This window comes from Peromyscus leucopus, chromosome 14, assembly GCF_004664715.2.
Source record: "Peromyscus leucopus breed LL Stock chromosome 14, UCI_PerLeu_2.1, whole genome shotgun sequence".
Taxonomy (NCBI): domain Eukaryota; kingdom Metazoa; phylum Chordata; class Mammalia; order Rodentia; family Cricetidae; genus Peromyscus; species Peromyscus leucopus.
In genome coordinates, this window is record NC_051075.1 from 49,196,761 (window position 1) to 49,218,558 (window position 21,798).

General features: G+C 46.5%; 1 protein-coding gene across 1 annotated transcript in view; it reads right to left on the reverse strand.

The window, feature by feature from the left end:
* Slc8a3 (solute carrier family 8 member A3) overlaps positions 1–21,137 on the reverse strand; it is a 134,669-nt gene extending 113,532 nt beyond the window's left edge. The window contains 3 exon segments of the mRNA XM_028877547.2: positions 2,102–3,038; positions 3,041–3,945; positions 20,739–21,137. Of these exon segments, the coding sequence (XP_028733380.1) occupies positions 2,102–3,038; positions 3,041–3,884 (1,781 nt within the window). The 5' untranslated portion in view covers positions 3,885–3,945; positions 20,739–21,137.
* Positions 21,138–21,798: the final 661 nt, after the last annotated feature.

The following is a 21,798-nucleotide window of genomic DNA, read 5'->3' on the forward strand; positions in this document are numbered from 1 at the left end:
TGCAGTAAGGAAGACTAAAAGATCAAACCATACTGAGGTCAAACAGCAGTGCAAAGGGATAGATGGAAACATAAATTTGTTCACTAAAGCCAAGACACACATACACATGCACCACACACACACACACACACACACACACACACACACACACACACACACACATACACACAAGTTTTGAGAAGGTGTAGTCATACATAACTGATTATTAAGAGAATAAAAAAAATTAGGGACCACTTTCTGATCTCCCCCAAGCTAACCTTCTATGACACCAGAAGATAAATATTGAAAGGGAATTCCCCTGAATCTAGCCAATTTACAGGAAATTGTGCAGATTCAACGTCATCTAATGCCTGACAGTGAGCACTCACGGGCGAACATTACCATAAATATGTGTGAAACTTCACACAAAGAAGTTTGTCTTCCCAGTGAGAGCCTGGCTTTAATTGTATGTATGAATATTACCCTCAGAGCATGTACAAATGGCTAGTATCCCCTGGAAGGCGCAGGTTTTTGCTTATGCTAACAAATGATTATCCTCCCTAGCAAAAACGACTAAACAGTGTTCTGACAAATCAATTTTTCAAAGGCTATTTCTCTTCAGGAGTCAGTATCCCCTGCTCTATTCTGTTAGCAAGTGATAATATGACCAACACTCAATGCCTACAAATTGGGTTCAGAAGATCTTAGAGCCAGAAGGAAGTATATGATAATCTGACCCTGCCTCCAGGCAAAGAAATCATTGTCACACTTTATATGAGAGTTTCCTTTCAATTACTAAGTGACTTGTCCAAAGTCAGAAGAGACTTGGAAACACGGAATCCTTTGGGTTACCCAGCTGTTGCTGGCAAAAAGCCTTTTAGATTGTTCCATGGCTGCCCAATAGATAGACCTGAGAAGAAATTCTCCAAGAACACCTTTCCTGGGGCCTATGGATCCCCCTTTCCATGATGTTCTTCCCTGCCCTCCCTTCTGGTTTCTGAATGATTCCATTTCCTACAAGTAGAAGCAGCAGGTTCTTGGAACAGTTTTACATCCCCCTTTACACCTCTTCTTCACACCGTCTCCTGCTGTGAAACAGTGGGTATTCAGCAGACGATTCCTTTTTCATTGGGGTCCTCCTAAGCTTCCTTGAAAAGCCAACCCTGCTGTAAGCTAAGAGAACCCATCCATTGTTTGTTCAATGCTATGTATGCACCCATCAATGCAGAGTGCCCCCTTTGCAAGAAGAGCCAGTGACGAGAGATGACAGAAGAACAGTTCTGATGGGCTGGATGGGCCAACAAGGGGTGAAGTAGTTCAGGGGAGTCTTGGACTGTGAAACAGAGGACCACACAGAAGACAGATTTTCTTCCATAAATGTCCTTCAGTGCATAGCCAGAACTGGAAGCTTATACCTGACCCTAGAGGCAAAAGACAGTGGCCCTAAGGCTTTTCCTTCTTTATGATGCTTCCAGTACTCTGGCCATATCGACTTGCCTCATTCAGGTTAGACAAGCCTTGTTCCACAAAATAGCTTATGGATATTTAAAGACATCTCCAAGTTTCAATCAATTTTTCAATTTCCAAATGGAAAGAGTAGTGTCTGGAACCTGGCTGGGCAGCACAACCGCAATGTGATACTGGGGAGAAATGGGCCAATGCCAATTATTTCTTGAGGATATTATGACCAGACTACTATTGCCCTAGAATGGTAAGTTTCCAAACTCATAACCTTTGGGATGGAAGAGAGAAGGAGAAGTCTGTGTACTTTCTCAGCTCTTGCTTGATCACAAGCATTCTCCAAGATCTTGTATAAACTTCTGTTGCCTCACCCACCCCTCTACCGTCCATCATTTTGCGTTTCAGTGGACAAAACATCCTGTGTCCTGTGATCTTGTCACAGGACTCTTTGTCCAGAAACAATTTAGAAATAGGAAACTTAAGGAGGGCTTGGGAGCAGGACATGTCCAGTGGTGTCTGCTGATCCTGCACACCTGTGATGAAAGCAAAGTTTGGGATTAACACAAACACGATGGAGCCGTGTAAGGAGTACAGAGAGAAGTACAGAGAGAGGTGGCGCAGAATGGGCTACGAAGGAATGAAATACAAAAAGGTTACTTACACTGTTTCATCATTCTTGAACTCCAGCTCCCCATATGTATCTTCAAAGTCCTCACCACCACCCTTGGCTGTACCTTCTACTGTCCTAAAAGGGACGATGACTGTGCCCCGGGCACCTGATGTCCTCAGAACCTTGACTTCCATAACACCAATACTTTCACTGACGTGAATGGTGTCACATTCAAAAGTGAAAATTCCTGCATGGTCATCATCCAAGATGGTAACGGTGGCTACACAAGGGGAGGCCAGGATGGCCCGAGGCAAGGGAAGACTATTGAGCATTGCTGGGGGCATCCCTTCCTCCAGCTGCTCCTCTTCTACACGGACATTGCTCAGCCTCACAAAGAAGTGTTCATCCTCCTCAAAAATGTCATCGTCAATGATGCCCACCGAGAACTCCTTCTGGGTCTCTCCTGGCTTCAGAACCACCGTGCCCTCTGTGAACTCATAGTCAGCGCCTGCATTGGCAGAGCCGTCCTCTGTTTTATAGTCCACATACATGGTCTTGGATACATCTCCTCCTTTCCTCACCACCGTCAGGAGGACAGCTCCACAGTTCTCCAGGCACTGGTAAGAACACGGGTCAAAGAAGACCTTGGAGGAAAAGTCCTCAGGCTCATCCGTGTGCACCTCACTCATGCTGGAGGTCTTCTTGGCTTGCTCTGCCGCATGCTTCTTAAGGATATTGCCTGCACCAGTCATCATACGGGTGGCTTGGATGCGGTAGAAAGCACGGCTCTTCTGTTGGTGGGAAAGGGCATAGTAATTGGCCATCTCCACCAGCTGATCTAAGTCCTTCTCTGGGTGTTTTTGTTTCAGATCCTTAAGAATCCGGATCATCTCCCTGCGAGATTCATCTACCTCCTTCCCTTCCAAGGGTACCAGGTTCCCATCTAGAAAGTGAGAATTCATCATTTTCCCATCCATCTCAATGCCCTTGGATGGTCACCCTCTGTCTCAATAATAATCCCTCGGTGTTTATCGGTGCGGTACTTTTTGTGCATGTACTTGTAGAAGAGCAGTCGCTTATCTGCCAGCCAAGCCAGCAGGACACACACTGGAAAGAAGAAGAGTGTAAGGAGGCCTTCCCAAACCTGGACCACTCCAGGAGAAAAGACCGCCAGGATCATATAGAGCCAGATATAGGCAAAGATGCTCCACGCAGCAGTGACAAAGAAGACTCGCAGGTGCTTGATCTTCCGAGTCTCCCCATCTGGGATCACGTAGACACAGATGCCAATGATGATGAACATGTTGAAAGCGGCACTGCCGACGATCGTAGATGGTCCTAGGTCCCCAGCAATGAATCCATGACCACACACCTCAATTAAAGACAGGAGAATCTCCGGAGCAGAAGAGCCCAGGGCCATCAGGGTCAGATTGGAGACAGTTTCATTCCAGACCCGAATTGTAGTTGTGCTAGTCTCTCCATTGGGCTTTTTGATAGTCACTTCCCTCTCTTGGGAGGTGATAACTTCAATAGATGCCATGAAGCGGTCAGCAATGATAGACACCCCAAGAAACATGTATATCAGGGCCACAAAATAGACAATGACCCTGGCAATCTTGTCTCCAAGGGAAGGGTTCTCTGGATACCAGATTGGCAGGATGACACCCTCCTTGCAGTCCGATGATCCTGAACAGGACTCATTGTTCTGCCCTGCACTGGGCACATCCCCCGAGTCGCCAGCCTCTGCTTGAAGACCATTCAGGAAGAGCACAAAAGTAACCAGCCCAAAATGGAGGAAGGCAGAGGTGAGAGGCTGCAACCGTAACCACGCCATACACAAGACTTAGATTTTGGCTCCACCACAGCACCAATGGTCCTCCTGACAGGCCTGAGACCTACATAAAAAAAAAAAAAAAAGCAGAGAGGCAGGAAAAGACATGAGAAAAAATGGGGGCAACAAATGGCAGGTGTCCACCAACACAAATGGATGGTTCACCTCGATTGACATATGGCACTGACACATGGGGCCGTCTCTCACTCGGAAAAATAGATGTCAGTGGGAGACACAAATAGCTTCTCTGTCCTCAAAAAACCATCTGGTGGAGACTCGGTTGAAGAATGGTTTGAAATAACTGGCAAGGCTAGGAATGGAAACCCAAGTGATACCTCCTAGTCCTAAGCTGTAACTGCACTTGTCCCCAGAATCAACTTCAAATAGGTCCGTATGCCCTGGGTCTTCCTTCCCACTTGTTCTGTTGCTAGAAACCCCAGTCTTCCTTGCCCTGCTTTCATACTCAAGACTCTTGCAAAACATGGGTTTGCCAGCGTATATGCTGAATTGAGCTGTGTTTTTAATGGGCTGGTCCCTGACACAGGACACCTTGTTCTGTGTGTAACTGAGCTCTCGTGGGTTAAAAGCTCCTTCTTCAAATACAAAACTTCTGGAGGCAGCCAGGAATTTCTGAGGCTTCTTGTAAAAATAATGAAATTCATTTCATAGTGACTGCTGTCTGCACTGCGGCTAAACTAAAACTCTGTGCCTGTCCACTGTACCTCTCAGCCCTCCCGTTAAACCGTGCTTAGAACAGGCTATGGATTATTCAGCCAGAATTCTGAGTGAAAACATGGGAAGGGGCCAAGAAGTAGAAATCGTTACTAATGAAACATGTGGACGGCTCTCATAAACGGTTTTGTGAAGACCCGAAGAATATTTGGGGTGGCATGCAGCCTTATCTGTTGAACTCAAAGCACTGAGTCATGACTGTGTGTTGAGGAGACTAGAAGCCACTCAGTATGTTCTACTGAGGCTACGAGCATCTGCTCACTTGTGGCTATAAGTCCTTTACTGACTGGCTCACTCGGACAGAATAGGAAGGGAAACAACCAAACAATAGATTTTGTAGGTGAGCCATCCACTTCCCCCTCGCTGCTAAAATCCTGTGGAGTATGGCTAGTAATGCTGGGATGTGGACTTCCATTTACGCAGCCCCTTAAAGGCACCAAGGCCCTCATCTTCCTCATTGGCTGTTCTTTCTCCATTGGGTTCTCACTTCTGAAAGCCTCACCCCCACCTGCCCAGTTATAACAGGTATCAGCCCTGCCAGCGTTCCAGCATTCCTCTTCCCTCTGCTCTGTGTCCAGTCCTGCTCTAGATTCTAGTAGCTCTCTTTCCAGTCTTAACCACCATCATCACGGCCCAAGCCACCATTGTTCCTTATCCGCTGGACCGGCTACAGTGACCTTCTAACTAGAAGCCTCACTCCAACTCTTAGCAGAGAATAAATCTCAATTCTGCTTTCCTCATTGAGTCATAGTAATATTGGGGTTCTGGGATAAGAACCAAGGACCCCACACTTGCTAGACAAGCGCCCTACCATTGGACAATATTTCCAGTCAACCATAGGAATAAACAAACAGCAGCCCCCCACATACATAAAACCACAGATTTAAGCATATCACCCCCCACCCTAGTTGAAGCTCTGTCGTGGTTTTTTTTTTTTTTTTCTTGCTCTTGGTATAAATCCTTGATTCTCTGCCATGACCAGCAATAAAGCCTCGTAGGCGCTGCCCCCTCCCTATCTTCCTCCTCCACCACTCTCTCATCACAACTCAACAATGCCCTTTCCTCATTTCGCCCTGATTATACAAGCCCATATCTACCTCAGGACCTTTGCACGTGCCATTATTCACGCCTGAAATGAGAGTTTCTTTTTGTACCTTCCAATCATGACAGCGCTTTGTATCAACGAGGTGTCACTTTCTCAAACAAACAAAAATGTCCTCTGACTGCTAAAAGCGGTCGGTTTTCTCTGCTAGGTTCTCTCATTGGCTTCTTTCCCTCTATGACATTCTAAATACTTGGAAATTGTATGTTTATTTTCTAGTATTAGATGATTAATGTCTTATCCATTAAGCTATGATGACATAAGAGCAAGGTCTGGGTCTCCCCTGTTTACTGTGGAATCCTGAGTAGGTGTTAGCAGTGTTCGGGAAATGAGTGCTTTTGAAACAGATAAATGTAGCCGCCAAAAAAGCTTCCAGAGAGATCAGTCAGCCTTCTTCAAAAACTATTTTATGATCTAAATTATAGCTAATTGCTTTGGAGATATATAAATATCTCATAGGCAAATCATAACTCGATTTTAGAGGTTGTGCAGGCTCTCTCTAAATTCCTAAAACTCACAGACAGAAATTCCCTCCTGGACAAAGGATATCCAAAGGATATCTAGGACAAAGGTCTTTCTTCCAAAGAGCTACAGATTAACTCCCCTTCATATTGCCCAGAACAGCAGCCAAGTGCTGGGGCCCACACTAGTTCAGGAACTGATCATCATCAGCTTGGAGCCTCTGTCCTTGACCTCACTTGGAGGATAAGGGGTCATGAAATGACCATGGAAGATCAGAGTGCTTGAAGATGTTCAGCATCACACCCAAAGCTTGAAAATGCTCTCGGAACTGTGATGTCCACAGAGATTTTCCATTCACAGGTCTGACACTCATTCACCCTTGAGAAATGCAGACAAAGGAGGATTTGCCTTCTGGTCTCTACTTTCAAAACTTCTAACTTGGTGGATTCTCACAAGCCCCATGCAGGAGGAGATGGAGGTGGGCACAGCTGAGGCAGCTTTTAATCAAGAGCCCACAGGGTGACAGAAGGTAGCATCCCCAAGTGGGTAGGCATCCACAGGTGAGAAAGGACATGGGTCATCATGGAGGTAGTTGTCCTGACCAACAGAGCAAGGACTCACTCTTATTCTACACAGCGGAGACTTAAGAGAGCCATGCTCTTAGTTACCCCTCAGCCCTGTAGACATACTGTGGTGCCAGGTTGTCATGGGGAATGCCCTGTCTCGGAGCCAGAATCGGAGGCTGGTTTCCTGAGAAAACAAGCTAGCCTAGGTAAGGCAAGAGCAAAAGGAGAAGTCAGAAAGGTGCCTGGCTAGTAAGCACCTGCACCAGTGTCTGGCAGTAAAGAAAGAAACTCGGTGCCTGCTTTCTTTTTCTGCACTCTGCCCCCTCAGGAAACAGATTCTGGCTGCAGTATCGTTGGACTGTAAGGGGACAGCGCCACTGACCAAGCCGATTGTTGTTGTTGTTGTTGTTTTAATGCTATTGTTCTAGGACCAAACACAAACTGAGGCAGATTCTAATCTTTTAGGATGTCTCCTTACCCTTTTAAAGACCCAGACTCAGGAATAGGGCTCAATTTGAAAAAAAGATATTCACAGTAATTGCTATGTATAAGCATTCACTACACGCAATCATGCTACCTGTAATTTTTATAACAGCCTTATGTAGTTAGTAAAATTTTTATTTCTATTTTTATATTTTGGAGAAAAGGTCTTATTTAAATCATTTACTTAAAGTGTAAGGCAAAAAAAAATCATTCATCGAGCCAAAATACACAGGGAAATGGCATTCAAGGTACGGTTTTAGCCACTCAGTGTTACCAAAATGTCCCATTTTGTTGTAGAACATCAATGGCCCCAGTCATCTTCCAGTCTGATGTGTCTGTGAAGTTGTTCCCACATAGGAGACACTAGCCATTTGACAGAGCTTCAGAGTCCCCAGGCTCGGGACTACCCTGGCTGTCACCCACCTGAATATTCTTCTCATCATTCAGCTTGACAAATATTGACAAATGCCTGTGATTTGCCACGACATGCCAGTGGGAAACATGAAGAAACGAGACACGGTGTTCGCCCACAAAGGTACACTTGAGTAGGAGTAGAAAGAGACACAAAAATAGACAGTTTACCTACAAAGTGTGGGGGCAAGGGCAGAATGCTATGGGTACTCAGGGAGGGCGCGGAGCCAGCTTGGAATTCAAGGAGGCGGTTCTGAAGGAGATGATCCCTGAAATAGGTCTTCAAGCATGAGTGAGTTTTAAAAAAGAAGAAAAGGAAGAAAGTAGGAAGGGCATTCCAGTTAAAGAGAAAAGCCCAGGCAAAGACATGGAGACTTGAGAAAGGCTGCTGTGTGCCTTGGATTACACTGTGGGGAAGAGAAGCCAGGAGTCAGGTGAAGCTGGGTGACAGGAGAGTGCTCATTCACCACATGTATTCTCTGGCAGGCTGAGAAGATGGGATTTTATCCTAAGACAAGGAAAACCAATGATGGGATTCTAAATAGGAGAATAACACAGTCTGTTTATAGTTCAGAAAAAAAAAAATCACCAAAGGCTTAGGATGGCTCTAAGGAAGAAGAGACTGGAATAGGAAGATTAGTTCAAAATAGATTTGGGAACAGAGTAAATGCAGATAAAAAGGAACTATGGTCCGTTGCACACAGAGTGACCCTCTGCCCCCATCCTGCTCCTTCAGCAGAACGCATGTCCTGGCTCAGCTCACGACCTCCTGTCTCTTTCCTGGCTTACTTTCCTAATGTGCCCGCCCCCCAACCCCCAGGGCCTTCTGCAAGGTGTCTGTGTCCTCAGCGGTAGCTCCCGACATCTTTTAATATTGCTGGCAAATTTAATTAAAATCACTGTTCCTCTGCTCATCCAGATCATTAATAAAACAATGCCACCAGACCAGACTGAGCAATTCTCCCTCCTGCTACGCCCTCCACTTTCTCCAATGGGAACAGAGCTTAGAGCCTGTCACCAGCCTCGGTGGAGTCATTCTGCTCTGCTTCTAAATCTGGGCCCCCGCACAGGCGTCACAGCCAATTTACATTAAAGTTATAGATGCAGGCCCGGCTGCACTTGCTCTGACATGTCATCTGGATGCAAGCACACGGCAGAGCTTCCTGTGTTCTCTGTGGCCACCTCAGGGGATGTTTGTGTAGAGTCCATGCAGGCGCCCAACTCCCTACTCTGTCTAAGAGGTGTGGCAGATAGATGTGTCTTCAGATGCTCAGGTAGCCCGGTTAACACAATTGGAACCCGGATCCATGAAGGAAAACATGATTATACATAATGCTTTTCCTGCATTATTTCTTGTCTTCCCAGGGAAGGAAGCATGGTCAGATCCATTCTGCAGATGGCATGTTAGAGCTCAGAAAGGCTAAGTCATTTGGCCAACATCACAGTTACTAAGGGGAAAAGTAGACATCTGAATTTTGGAAGTCTGCTTCAAGAACACATGATGTTGGGTCTCAGGTTTGAGGATCCTTTTTTGAGCAAGAACCCAGAGAGAATGAAGTGAGTCTTTCTGGATCAGAGTCCTTCTCACCCCAGAGGTCCTACCTACTCCAGTGCTTGGAGCAATAGTAAGCCTTGAATTTGAAAGCAGAAAGCAAGATTGATTCCCAGTTGAGTATCAGTGAGTGGGAAACCCTGGAAAGTCCATGATACTCTTGGGGCAATACCTGCATCATCCATAAAGCTCAGGTTGGGTTTAGTTATTCAATTCAAAGATACTGAGATCATCAGGAAAGGGCATATTTAAGTTACATCAGCCCAGAGCAGTGGGAGAGCCAGGCTTGGAATTTAGACTCTCAAGGAAAACTCAGAGTATAAAGAATAAGCCAAGGGAGGGTGGTATGGGAAAAAAAAGGCTGAGACAAGGTCAAGAAGAGTTTTCATTCTGAATTTACCAAAAGCGTCTTGGATTGGGTCCATTTTGTAAGCAACTGTTCTGTGTCTGTTTAGGGTCAGACACTGCACTTCTGATTGGGGTCCAGCCATGAATGAGTTATAACTCTTATCCAGACTTACAGAGTTTATTTTCTGATGAGGGATGGAGAAAAGCAAGTCAAGATAAGAATTAAATATAACCACATCCTGGGAAGTCATTAATACCCTCTTCTTGCTCTGCGCTGAGCAGGTGGGTGGCTCTAACGTGGATTCGAGAGTGGCTGAAGTGCAGTAGAGCTTTCAAATAACATGGGCAATCTCACAGCAACATGTCGCACAGTCCTCCCTTCTCCAACCACATACAGATGTCATCTTTTGCCTTCTCTTAACCCTCCCATGATTTACTGGCATCTGAATCATATGACGATATCATGGGCCCTGCCAACATTCTTCCAAGAAACCCACACACAAGAAAAGAAAGTCCATGGACAGAGCAAAATCTCCTCATTCTATGTAAGAATCATAGACTTCAAAGTGACAATAAAAAATGAGCACGTGCCTCCACTAAGAGCCCATTCAATGGCTGGTACTTTGGTGTCTTCTGTTTAACACCTCACAATGCAGTGAGACAGACATCTTTCTGTGTTCTAGAAATAAGTAGATTTGATAACCCACAGGAGGTCTATTAGCCAAGCAAGTGGCACATCTTGAGTTTTGAAACTCAGTATGTCAAATGCAATGTCTGCTTCTAAGCCCCAGGGGATGAAATGACGCTGGAGGAGTACGGTGGCAACCTGGATCCTAAGACACTCTACTTCTTCTGGGAAGCCTTCCCTAGCAATATCCTCTTCCTCTCCTTTAAAAAATGAGTGATCTGTTTTCTTAATACTTTGATCCACTCAGAAGTATGTTTATGTTGTCTTGGGATTATTTGTGTACAGGCCCAACATCTATACTTTTCTGGATTTTCCATGAGGGATTTCAACTCAATGTAGGGAAGATCTTGTTGTTTAAGGTTTTTTTAAAAAATATATATTTATTTTTGTGTGTATGAGTGGTTTGTATGCATGTATGTATGTGCACCACATGCATGAAGTACCTATAAAGGCCAGAAAAGAGCATCATCTCCCTTAGAACTGAAATTATAGACAGTTTGGATCTGCCATGTAGTTGCTGGAAACCAAACCCAGATCCTCTGCAAAAGTAGCTAGTGCTATTAATTACTGAACAATCTAATCTATCCATTCTTTTGTTTGAGCTTTAGATGAGTGACTATTCTCAATGAAAATCTACTGATAGGGGCCAAGAAGTTGAACTTGGATATCCCTTCTCTCTATAAAATTCCATGATTCAAAGATACTTATAATTTACTAAACTTACAAAATATAGAGAATCTGGTGAGTCGCCAATACCGAGAACAGTCCAGAGACCTGGGAGGAGTGGAGCCTCTGCTTAGGTTAAAGGAATCTACATCTTCACATAGTCCTCCTTCAACTGGAGACAGGGATGGAAGTAAGTCCGCATTCTAGAGATGTCTGTGTATCAGAATGACCTAGGAACCCTGAAAAGTGTAGACATCTGGATTCGACTTCAGCTCTAAGTTTAGGCTTCCTAGGAGTAGAACCTAGATCTTTGTGTTTTTATAAAGTTCCTCCATTGATCTTCAGGAGACTGCTAAGTTTGAGAATCTTGGGAAAGAAAACAGGGATCTGACTATATATGTTTCTCAGGGATTTCAATCATTAAGGATTTTCCTAGGCCAGGAGGACTTCCACTGGATCACGAGTTGACCTACAAGTGATTACAGTAGAACCTTGCTATGTGGTGGGCAAGCATCTCAACTTCATGGACTTCCATTTGCTTCCACGCATTGCCAAGGATAGCATTCTCCATCTACATACGGACGTTTGTCCCTTTGTTGCTCTCTCTAAACTTTTACTGAGGATACATAAAAACAGAGTTCTCTTGTCTTCACAGGAAAGCAGTGCTGCTCATCTGTTTTCAGTGAAATATATTTCTAGTTATTTTTTCCTTCTGGTGATGACAGCACAGGTCATATCTAGTTTCTGTGGTCTTCTTGTTCATTCATGCATTCACTCTCAAACTCGTGCTTGTGTGAAGCTTAGTACCTGAGTGACACAGGTTGACTTGTGAGAGGTTACTCTAAACCTTTGTTCTAAACTTAGTTTTCCTCACAAACTAAAAAAAAAGCCAGTTCTAAGAGGGGTTAGGGATTTTTATCATATTTCTGTATCCCTAGTGCCTAAATTAATGTCTAGCATATAGTAGATACTTAGTATAGATTTATTGAATGGCTGTGCAAAAAAAAAGAAAAAAGTTAGTAAGAACCATATCCACTGATTTACCCGATCCTTGGCAATGTTTAACTGGGGGCTGGAGAACCATCTGTCGGGGATGCTGTGAGCAAAGATTTTCAAATTTGAGTAATATGAACAAAAATATAATCCTTTTTGAGAAGCACACACTGCATTGGAGAAAAGTGACAGAAAACTGAGTAATTAGGACAAAACAAGTATTCTATTTGGAAGCACATACACTGATGTGCCAAGAAAGTTTGAAGAGGAAAGGGTTAGAATGGCATGGGATCACTGGACCAGTTCCATGGCCCAGCTAACATCGTGTCTATGACCTGAAAAATGAATTGGAGATGAGTAGGTGAAAGCTAGCGTACTGCTGACAAGGGCAGCAGCGGGAATGTGTGGACGTTTGAATGAGCAGTATGCATTCAGAGAAAGGCAGACCATGTGCTGTGGAAGAGGACATCTGTGAACAGCTGGAGAATTAGGTGAGGAATCTCTACAGGGCCTTGGATGCCTAACCAAAGAATTTGGGCATCACTTTGGAAAATATGAGGAACAATATAAGCTGAAAAATTTTAAGCAGAGGAGAGACAGGATTAAGCTTTTCTTTTGGACAAACAGTCTCAGTGATAGCATCACAGAAACTCCATGGATGAACAAAAGCAGGGCTTGCTGGAGGCTGAGGCCAGTTTCAACCTTCTCAGCACTAAGGGGAAGGAGGAGGAGCAACTAATGCTGAGGAAGCCATGGATTTCCAAGCTACCTCAGGTAGGATCAGTTTAAGTTGGAGAACAATAACAACAAGGTGACAGACAAAGGCAGGAATGAAGGAAGAGTCACAGCAAGCTCATCACATCAGCATCTTCTCCATCACACTGGTCCTCCAGTGGATGCTCCTTCTGCTTCACAGATCCAGGCTCAAAGCAATGGAAGTTGGAGGAATCAGCACAAAGGCATCCAAGTCACCTGCCTACATAGCTCAGGACTTAATGGAACACTGGACAAAGAAGACCAGCAAGAGTTCTAGACCTTCCAGGAAGAGAGAACAAAGTCCTTGGAATCCAACCAAGACACTAGTGTGCTCATCAGTTTCATAGAGGTAAAGGCTTTTGTTGATTCAGTAGCCCAAATGTGATAGGCTTTGGAGACACACTGATGGAGCCTGCCTGTCCACACCCCCAATGAGCACACAGAAGTGTACACAAGATCAGCATCTAAATTCAAGCAAAAGATCCGGGAACTTAAAGACACTGACTGAAAACACTAGAGAAGGTGTGGAGTTAGACATCTCTTGTCTGTCAAAAATAAGAGTGTAGCTCACATAGAAGAAACAGAACCCATTGAATGCATCACTTCTAGGAAATAGTGCTGGGGGGGTATTTTATTTTATTTTATTTTTAAAAGATACAAAGTGTTAAGATTAACTCAAACCCAAGTTTGAGTACAAGAAAACTTTATTCTGTTCTTTGATTCCCTGGTGATGGTGGTGGTGGTGGTGGTAGTGGTGATGGTAGTGGTGGTGATGGTAGTGGTGATGGTGGTGGTGGTTGTATCTGCTGAGTACTTGTGTGCCCATAAAACTTGTTGGTTCTTTGAAGATCATGTTGCCTGCATATGGTCTCAGATTCTTTGAGTGCAAATATGTGTCATACTCTGGTCTAACTTCTATCCAGTTAGAATTAAATATCTCGTCTTGCCTACTACGACATCTGCCAATCTTGCCCCAACTCTCACAGTCTGCTCCCCACAAAGCATTTTTTCTGAGACAGGACCTCCCTGTGTAGCCCATACTGACTTACTATCCTGCTTCAGTCTCCTGGGTGCTGGGATTACAGGCTCCTGCTACCAAAACCAACCAGAGATTTTTGGAAAACACCCACCATAGAGATCATGCCATTTCTTGCATCTCAGCTATTCTGGATGCTCCTTTCCTCTTCCAACTACTAATTAGCTGACTTTACCTCCTGTTTATATACTTTCCAGTCCATGAAGATAAAGTTAGCTAATGTTTCTAACTATAGGTCTATCTCACAGTCTTTACGTTTAATGGCCTTTGCCCCAGATATCCACATATGTTCCTTTTTCACTCCATTCTGATCTCAAATACTACCTTCCTCCCCTTTCCTCTGATCTGAAGGTGGCCCTTCTCCAGGACACTCTGCCACATGATTTCTCATATCTCTCATAGCACATATCACTTGTTTAACACATTGTTGCTTTTGTCTATTTGTTTGTTAACTTACCAAGAAATAAAAATTTTATCTGGGCAAGAGATGTGCCCTTTCTGTTCACCACAGTGCTTCAGACTAGAGTCTGGCATAAGGAGGACTCAATACATATTTATTGAATGAACGAATGATAACTCTAAGATTAAGTGACTTGGAAACCATGTATTGTTGAGAGGAGACTTCAAGCTTCTGGATGACCCTTGGGAAGAAAAGCCAATAGTTATAGATAAAACCCTCAGAAAACATCGTTTTGTCCTTTCAGAAGAACCAAAAGAACCATGTGGTGCTAGAGCATTGTCTAAAGTCCCAACCAGCCCAGGTCCTGCACTCATCTCAAGCACTCTTGCCTGCATCTGCTTCTTATTCCAGGGGATATGAGAGTGACAACCAGTACTTACTCTACATCACTCATTTAGCAAGGATTTAGCTAGTCAATGTGCCAAGTGTTTACAAAGGCCTTCTTACTTGCATGATCTCCTTTTATTTTTCTTGTGGGGGTGATTACACAGAAGAAGAATCCAGTGTTCAGTCAACTGTCAAGATGTCTACACCGACGAGTATGGAGCCAAGAGCAAACCTTCCTATGCTGACTACAAAAGTCTCCTTCCATCCAACCTGAAGGAGTATGAGGAAGGGCCAAGAAAAAGCAATCCCTGAACTGAAAGGACATTGGGGCAGTGGGCAGAGGTATGGGAAACATAGCAGAGTCTAGAACAGATGTTGGTCTTCTTCCTGCCCCCTACTGTTCCACAGAGACCACCTCCAGATTCTACTGTTGACATTACTCATGATGAGAGTGCTGATGTCCTCCTGAGTTGTGGCTGAGGGGAGCTGGGAATCACTGTCCTTTACACAGGTTTTCCTTAGACCCCCTCCTATGGTTTGGTTCATTTTAATACCACTTCATTTATCTTAAGTTTTAAAATGTTGAAACATGGAATTCAATCACATCATTGCCTAAAGGAAAAACAAATGGAGTCCGACCAGCAGTCAGGGTCGTCTCTCTGAGATATAGCTGAGGGCTTCTTTCAAACATTCAACTCCAGTGGTGTGTGGGCCTCCCCTTCACAAGGAGCATCTTCTAACTGCTGTCTTTGAAGCTGTGCTCTCTCTCTCTCTCTCTCTCTCTCTCTCTCTCTCTCTCTCTCTCTCTCTCTCTCAATTCCCTTCAGATTCCCTTCAATTTCCCTCTCCCTTTGGTTCCTTCTGAGGAGCAAAAAGGCACAGGCACAAGGTAGTTCTTCCTGCCTGGCTAGGGAGGGAGTATGGTGGTGTGGGTGGTGTGGGTGGAACTTTTGGAAGGCCCCTGGGCACAGTGTTTGTATTGGATTCTTAGTGGTTTCGTTTTTGACATATTTTTCCTAGGGAAAAGAAGTGCTGAGGTTGAAATCGGGTAGTTAGAGCCTTTGGGGGCCTAGAGCACTGCCAGTCATTCTGATAAAGCCCTTGTTGAGTATTGCAGTCGAAGGCCACTAGAGACTGCACACTGAGGAAGGCCAACTAAGGATCATTGAGTATATCCAGTTCCTGAAACTGGTGGATGGATATCCTGTTGCAGACAGTGCACACGTGGCTGGAAATAAGTCAGGGGCATGGGCAGCTAGAGGCACATGCCCCGGGAACATGCTGGAATAATAGCACAAGTCACCAGGGAAGACTGCCAGGGAACGAGGGAGAAAGGGAAAAGTGGGAAGGGGGCAGATTCTTTGGGCAGAAATGAACGAGGGACCATAGGAGAGCTCCGCCCACCAAAAGCCTAGCAAGGGAAGTTCTAAGAAGCTAATGGTCAGCATTATCTGATGGAGGTGAGGATGGAGTGAGAGAGCGTTCACCAGTCTGGAGAGTGAGAGGTCTTAGGGTAGAAGGTGAAGAAAAGTGAGAAATGACGAGCCACGGAGGGATGAGGAAATAGAATAATGATCACTGTACAATTTCAATACTTTAATAATGGTAAGATGAGGAGAGGGTGGTGGGGAGGGGGAAGTGGGCAAGCAACACTCTTTTTAGAGTAGGATTAGAGTCAGGATTCTGTGTTAAAGGAGCAAGAGACTGCAGATAAGAGAAGGAGTCCAGTTTAGGAAGAGAGTGGCTGCTATTCGGGAAAGGAGAGAGGTCTTGAGAGTAGTGAGGGTTGGAGGAGGAGCCAAGTGGAGCAGATATGATACAGAGGAGAAGTGCTGACTGTGCCACCCAGTCTCTTCTCCGTTCCACTGACATTGAGGCCCTCTCCTCTCAAAGGATTTAAGAAGTACCACCTGGGAGCCAGGGTGGGATTAGCTTCTAGTCCTACTTTCAGACCCAGTCCCCACGTGACCCACAGTGTACTCTTGCACAACCAAGACCACCTTATTTGTCAAGCCAAGTATCAGAGCAGTTCACGCTCCTTGACCTGTTCCATGCTATGTCCAAGGAAACAAAGCAGTTTTGTTAGCAGGTGAGACTTTGTATACATTATCCAAGCATCCAGGATCCTGCAATTAGATTTATCAACTCTCCATACAGTTCTTTAAAGAAGTCTATCTTCATACATATATGAGTTTTCCAATCTAAAAGTCCATGGACTCTATAGATTTAATATAAATGTAAATCCTTCTCATCTTCCCATGCTCCTTTTTTTGGAGGGGGGCTTTCGTATACTCAAATACGTCTCCCCCCTCATCTTTTAGAGGTTGTCTTGCTTTGTAGCTCAGAGTACCAGGAAAGGTGCCTTATACATCCTGGAGCCAATTCTCCTTCCTCCTAAGGCTTCTCTCCCCAAAGCTGCATTTAGAATTTCTTTTTTTTTTTTTTTTTTTTTTTTTTTTTTTTTTTTTTTTTTTTTTTTTTGAGACAGGTTTCTCTGTGTAGCTTTGTGCTTTCCTGATCTCACTCTGTAGACCAGGCTGGCTCGAACTCACAAAGATCCTCCTGCCTCTGCCTCCCAAGTGCTGGGATTAAAGCCGTGCACCACCACCGCCCGGCTAGAATTTCTATTCAAGACATAAATGAACAATCAAACATAAGCTAGCCCCATTAAAGAAAATTAGTGGACCTTCCTTGAAAGAACATTCTAGGGCTGGAGAAATGGCTCAGCATTTAAAGGCTAGGCTCACAACCCAAACTATAAGAACATTCTAGTTTGTGCACAGAAACAGACATGAGTCCCCTTGGAGATCTCCAGAAACTTCCCACTGACCCTGCATCTCAGTTTCAGCCAGTTTCTGCATGTTGTATAAAATGCCAATCTGCTCCTTCACTTCTGGTGTTAAAGCCTTCCTAATGCCTCCCTGGAAAATTCCATGCAATTCCTTAGCATAGAGCGCAAGCCCTTCATGGTTTGACCCTACCGCTTTTCCAACCACATCCCCCTGCATCTCTGTGTCCAGGCATTTGGAAAAACCCCTTTCCACTTTAGGCGTTTTGGACACTGATCTTTTCACACAGCACTGTCCTCCATCCCCTCTATCCCCTCACTGCTTTCACCAAAGCTGAGCTCAGCTGTCCTAAGAGTCAGCCTCCAGGCCCTGAGAAGAGGTGACTGTTTCATTTACTCCCACTGGTCTGCCATTGCCCTTTATGTGGTAGAAATCACTTTATACAGTGATTGTCTGTTCACTGGTTGGCTGTCCCTGCTAGAATGTGTGTTTATGAGGAAAGGGACCATTCGGTTTTGCATGCCTCTGTTACCTAGCTTATAGCTGAACGCTTGTTCAATAAATGTCTCCCCGACATAACAAGTGAAGGCTTTCTCTTTTGAGAAAATATTTGAACCTCTAGGCAAAGCAACTAGTCTTGAGTGAAGGGGATCACTCCACCCCACTTATCAAACTTGGGAGTGTGAGGAGAAATGAAGATAGTGTATCTCCCAAATCCTGATTGTGGGCAATGGCTGGACCATGCAGGGTGGGAGACAATGCCACATCGTTGCTTAAGGACAGCACCCATCACAGGGACTAGTATACAAAAAAACAAAAAAAACAAAAACAACCCTGCTTTGCACAGGGAGTAGAAGAGGTCTGGGGCAAGGCATTCAGAGTGCCAGCTCATGGAGGGATCCACAGTAAGGGGATTTTATTTTTATGGTACTGCAGATTAAATGAACATCCTAGTCAAGTGCTTTACTGTTGAGCTACATCCTTGTCTTATAGGCTCCCTGTGCCCACACCAATCTTTTTTGTTGTTAATGATGGGATCTCACTAAATTGCCCAGGCAGGCCTTGAATTTGTAATCCTCCTGCTGAGGTTACAGACCTATGCTGCCAGGCCTGGCTTGATTTTTACAAGCAAAGCAAACAACAGCCAACAGAGTTGGTTTGGAAACTTGTCTCCCTTCTGTGACCCGGAATAGAAGACACCCAGGGAGGGGAAGATGTACCATATCCCTCTGATTCCATTAGTTTAACCAAACAGTTACTAAGTGCCTGCTGTATACCAGACATAGGGACAGGCCCTGGGGATACAGTGTGAATAAACTGCCAGCTCTCCTTCCTCTCTTTGCAGAGCTCAATGTCCAGAGCTGCCCCAGCATCACTCAGTCACTTCAGTAAAATTGAGTAGCATCTTAGGTCACTGCTAAGTGATAGGTTCACATTATGGATTTACAGAATAAGGAAATCTAGCCTAGTCAGAAGGAAGGGAAAACTTTCTCCAGCTAGGAGTGTTGAAGAACAATAAGCATTCCAGAGGGATCTGCACCATGGCCTTCTGGTCTTCATCAAGTTAAGAAGGAACCTCTGCAATCAATTCCCAGTTATGCAGGCTCTGTGGAGGCTCCTTACACACACACACACACACACACACACACACACACACACACACACTTCACTTATTTAAAGAAAGAGACATGCGTGAAGGACTGTTTAATGAGAATGTAGACTGCAGTGATGACCCAGGTGACCAGTCCCCATTCAGTAGCCAAAAGCTCTGGCTGTCAACCATCCTCTTTTGCAACACTGCAAGCCTGAGTGTAGGGGCAGCTTCCTCTCAAAGCTGGATGAGCCAGCCAGAGGCTGGGAAGGGAGGAGGGGGGGAAGGCAGAGGAGAAGGGCCAGTGGGAGGTCACTCGCCCATACACAGTGAACTGATGCCCCTCTTTCAGGAAGAGCATGGCGCAGCAGCTATATTTGAAAACCGAGGTAAACAAGAGCTCAGCTCAATTGGCCAGGGCACAACAGCTGTGGGAGATTAATCACAGGAGCGCGGCTGCAAGTCACCAGGTCGCTGGAGGCCCCGCAGGCTTCCCTTTTGGTACCCCACCAGAAGACCGGATGTGTTCCTATCATGTACCCACAATCCTCCCCCTTTGGGGGTTTCTTGACCACCCAGGAGCTGGGCACCTGGCGCCCAGCTGCAGCCTGTGTTTCTGATAAATTGCACCCAATTTCAATCTTTCTGCCTGGGAAACCTTAGCACCAAACGTTCAGAGGTTTGCTTTTTAATTGCCAAAAGAGAGAGAGAAACAAAGAGGGAGAGAAGGATAGGAGGCAGGCGGTGAGTGAGGAAATTTACAGCGCTGCATTAAAGACGTTTGCTCTATTTAGCCCCCCCCCCATGGTTAAAAATAAAACACAAAGAATAAAAAGGAAAAACTGCCTCCTCCCCCGAAACCCCTCTAGCAAATCGTTTTCTTCCTCTGCCCCAGTGGTTCAGGTCCTCAGGGCAGGTCACTCAGGGCCTGCAGAAGCAGGACTAGCCTTTAAATGAGGGCATCTGTGTGTGTGTGCGCGTGTGCGTGTGTGTGTGTGTGTGTGTGTGTGTGTGTGTGAGAGAGAGAGAGAGAGAGAGAGAGAGAGAGAGAGAGAGAGAGAGAGAGAGAGAGAGTTGAGGGAAAAGGGGGGCTTAGTTATATACTTTCACTTCTCTCCACAGGCCTGGGATCTCCCAGACCACGGGGGACTCTGAAATCTCAGGATTTAAGTCTCTCCTTGCCTTCTGCTTGGACCAGGAGCCCGTGGGGAGGATGAGGAAGGGGAAGAGGTGCTGGGGCTGCGGTTGCAGGCCCGCGGCAATAGAGTCCCAAGGTTGGTGTGCCCGTGTACCGTGTGTGTGTGTGTGTGTGTGTGTGTGTGTGTGTGTGTGTGTGTGTGTGCATGCCCAGGCCCGCCCCGAGCGAATAACGCGGTCCCCCTCCTAACCCCAGAACTGGTGGACACTCAGCCCTAGGAGCTCAACACGCCCTGGCGAGATACACATGTACACACACACACACACACACACACACACACACACACACATACACACACACACACACATCTGGCATGCAAATTCCCCATTGAGATGCACCCTCCACTAAGTCAGCAAACGCACGACAGGACTGTACACACACTTCCAGTGCCATGGCTCACAGGCATCTCTCGTGGCAACCCCAGCACCCTCACCTAGACACTCTGCCAGATCCTCCCCCCCAACACCGCATACACAACGTACACTTTCCCGGGCACCCTCCCCCACTTCTTCTGGCACTAAACCCACAGGGAGGCAGTGCATGAGAATGATCTTGAGAAATAACTTATCATGATCCTTCTCCACAGGGGACCCTCTTGGGTGGGGGTGCATCTTAAACCCTGGATCTTGGTGTCCCCTGCCTCTGCCGCCCACCGGGGGGTGGGGTGGGTGGGTTGAGGGCTCATCTCATTACTCACCGATTGCCCTCAGCCTCCAGAGCCCGATGGGCAAGTGAGGCGGGCTAGGAAGGTGCGCGATGCCCGCGCCGCCCGGGCTCCTCACCGGCCACAGCGGCTCATCGCCCCCGCGGGCTGCGGGCCGGCTGCAGCGGCGTCCAGGGCATGACAGTCCGCCGCGGCCGCCCGCCGGAGCTCGTGGGCTGACAGCTGTCAGGGGGCTGCGGGGCAGCGCATCTGGAGCTCCAGCGCTGGGGGCCAGGGCGCAGGGCACGGAGTGCGGACCCTCAGCGCCTAGCCAAGGAACAGGGATGGCCCGAGTGGCCCGGGCAAGGCCGGGAGTCCCGGCCGCTTTCGCCTGGGGATCCCTGCGGGAGGGGCGGGACAGAGAGCAGCGCGGCGCGCCCTGGCGGCTCGGAGGGACCCCGGAGGGGGCTGGCTGCCGTGTCGCCCGGGCTTTCCCGGGGCCGGGAGCGCGCAACTCAGCCTCGCCTGCCGTCACCGCGGGAGACGTCTCGGCCTCGCAGCGTGCAGAGGGGACGAGCGTAGGGGCCGGTTTCTGGGCGAGCCTAGAGCTTTGCCCATTAAGCCTCCGCAAGAAGCCAAATCAAAAAGCCAATCTCCAAGCCTCCAAACCCGACGTCACCCTATCAGATGGGAGACAGCCACACCGAATGACAAGCCGCGCATATTTAGCCTCGTTCACGGAGGGGAGACTTGCACAACGCTTCGTGGCGGGCCAGGGACATTGGGCCCGATCCTCGCACGCAGGGAGCCCCGGAAGATCGAAGGTGAACACAAGCCCTACCCGAGGCCACCCACCCAATCGTTGAGCCCTGGAGCCTGGAGCTTTGCGACAGGCAGCAGCTGTGAGAAGGCGACGCGTCCTGACCTGGATTCCCCAGAGTTGGAAGCTAGCAGGCGGGAGCTCAGCACCAGCTTTCCCCTTGTCCCCAGGAGACGCCGCCTGAAATTCCGAAATTAAGTCCCCTCCAAACACATCTGTGGTTTTTAAATATAGCAGGGGACGATTACCCAGGCAGGGTCCACCCAAGCCGGGGGGAGGACTTAAGGGGATGGA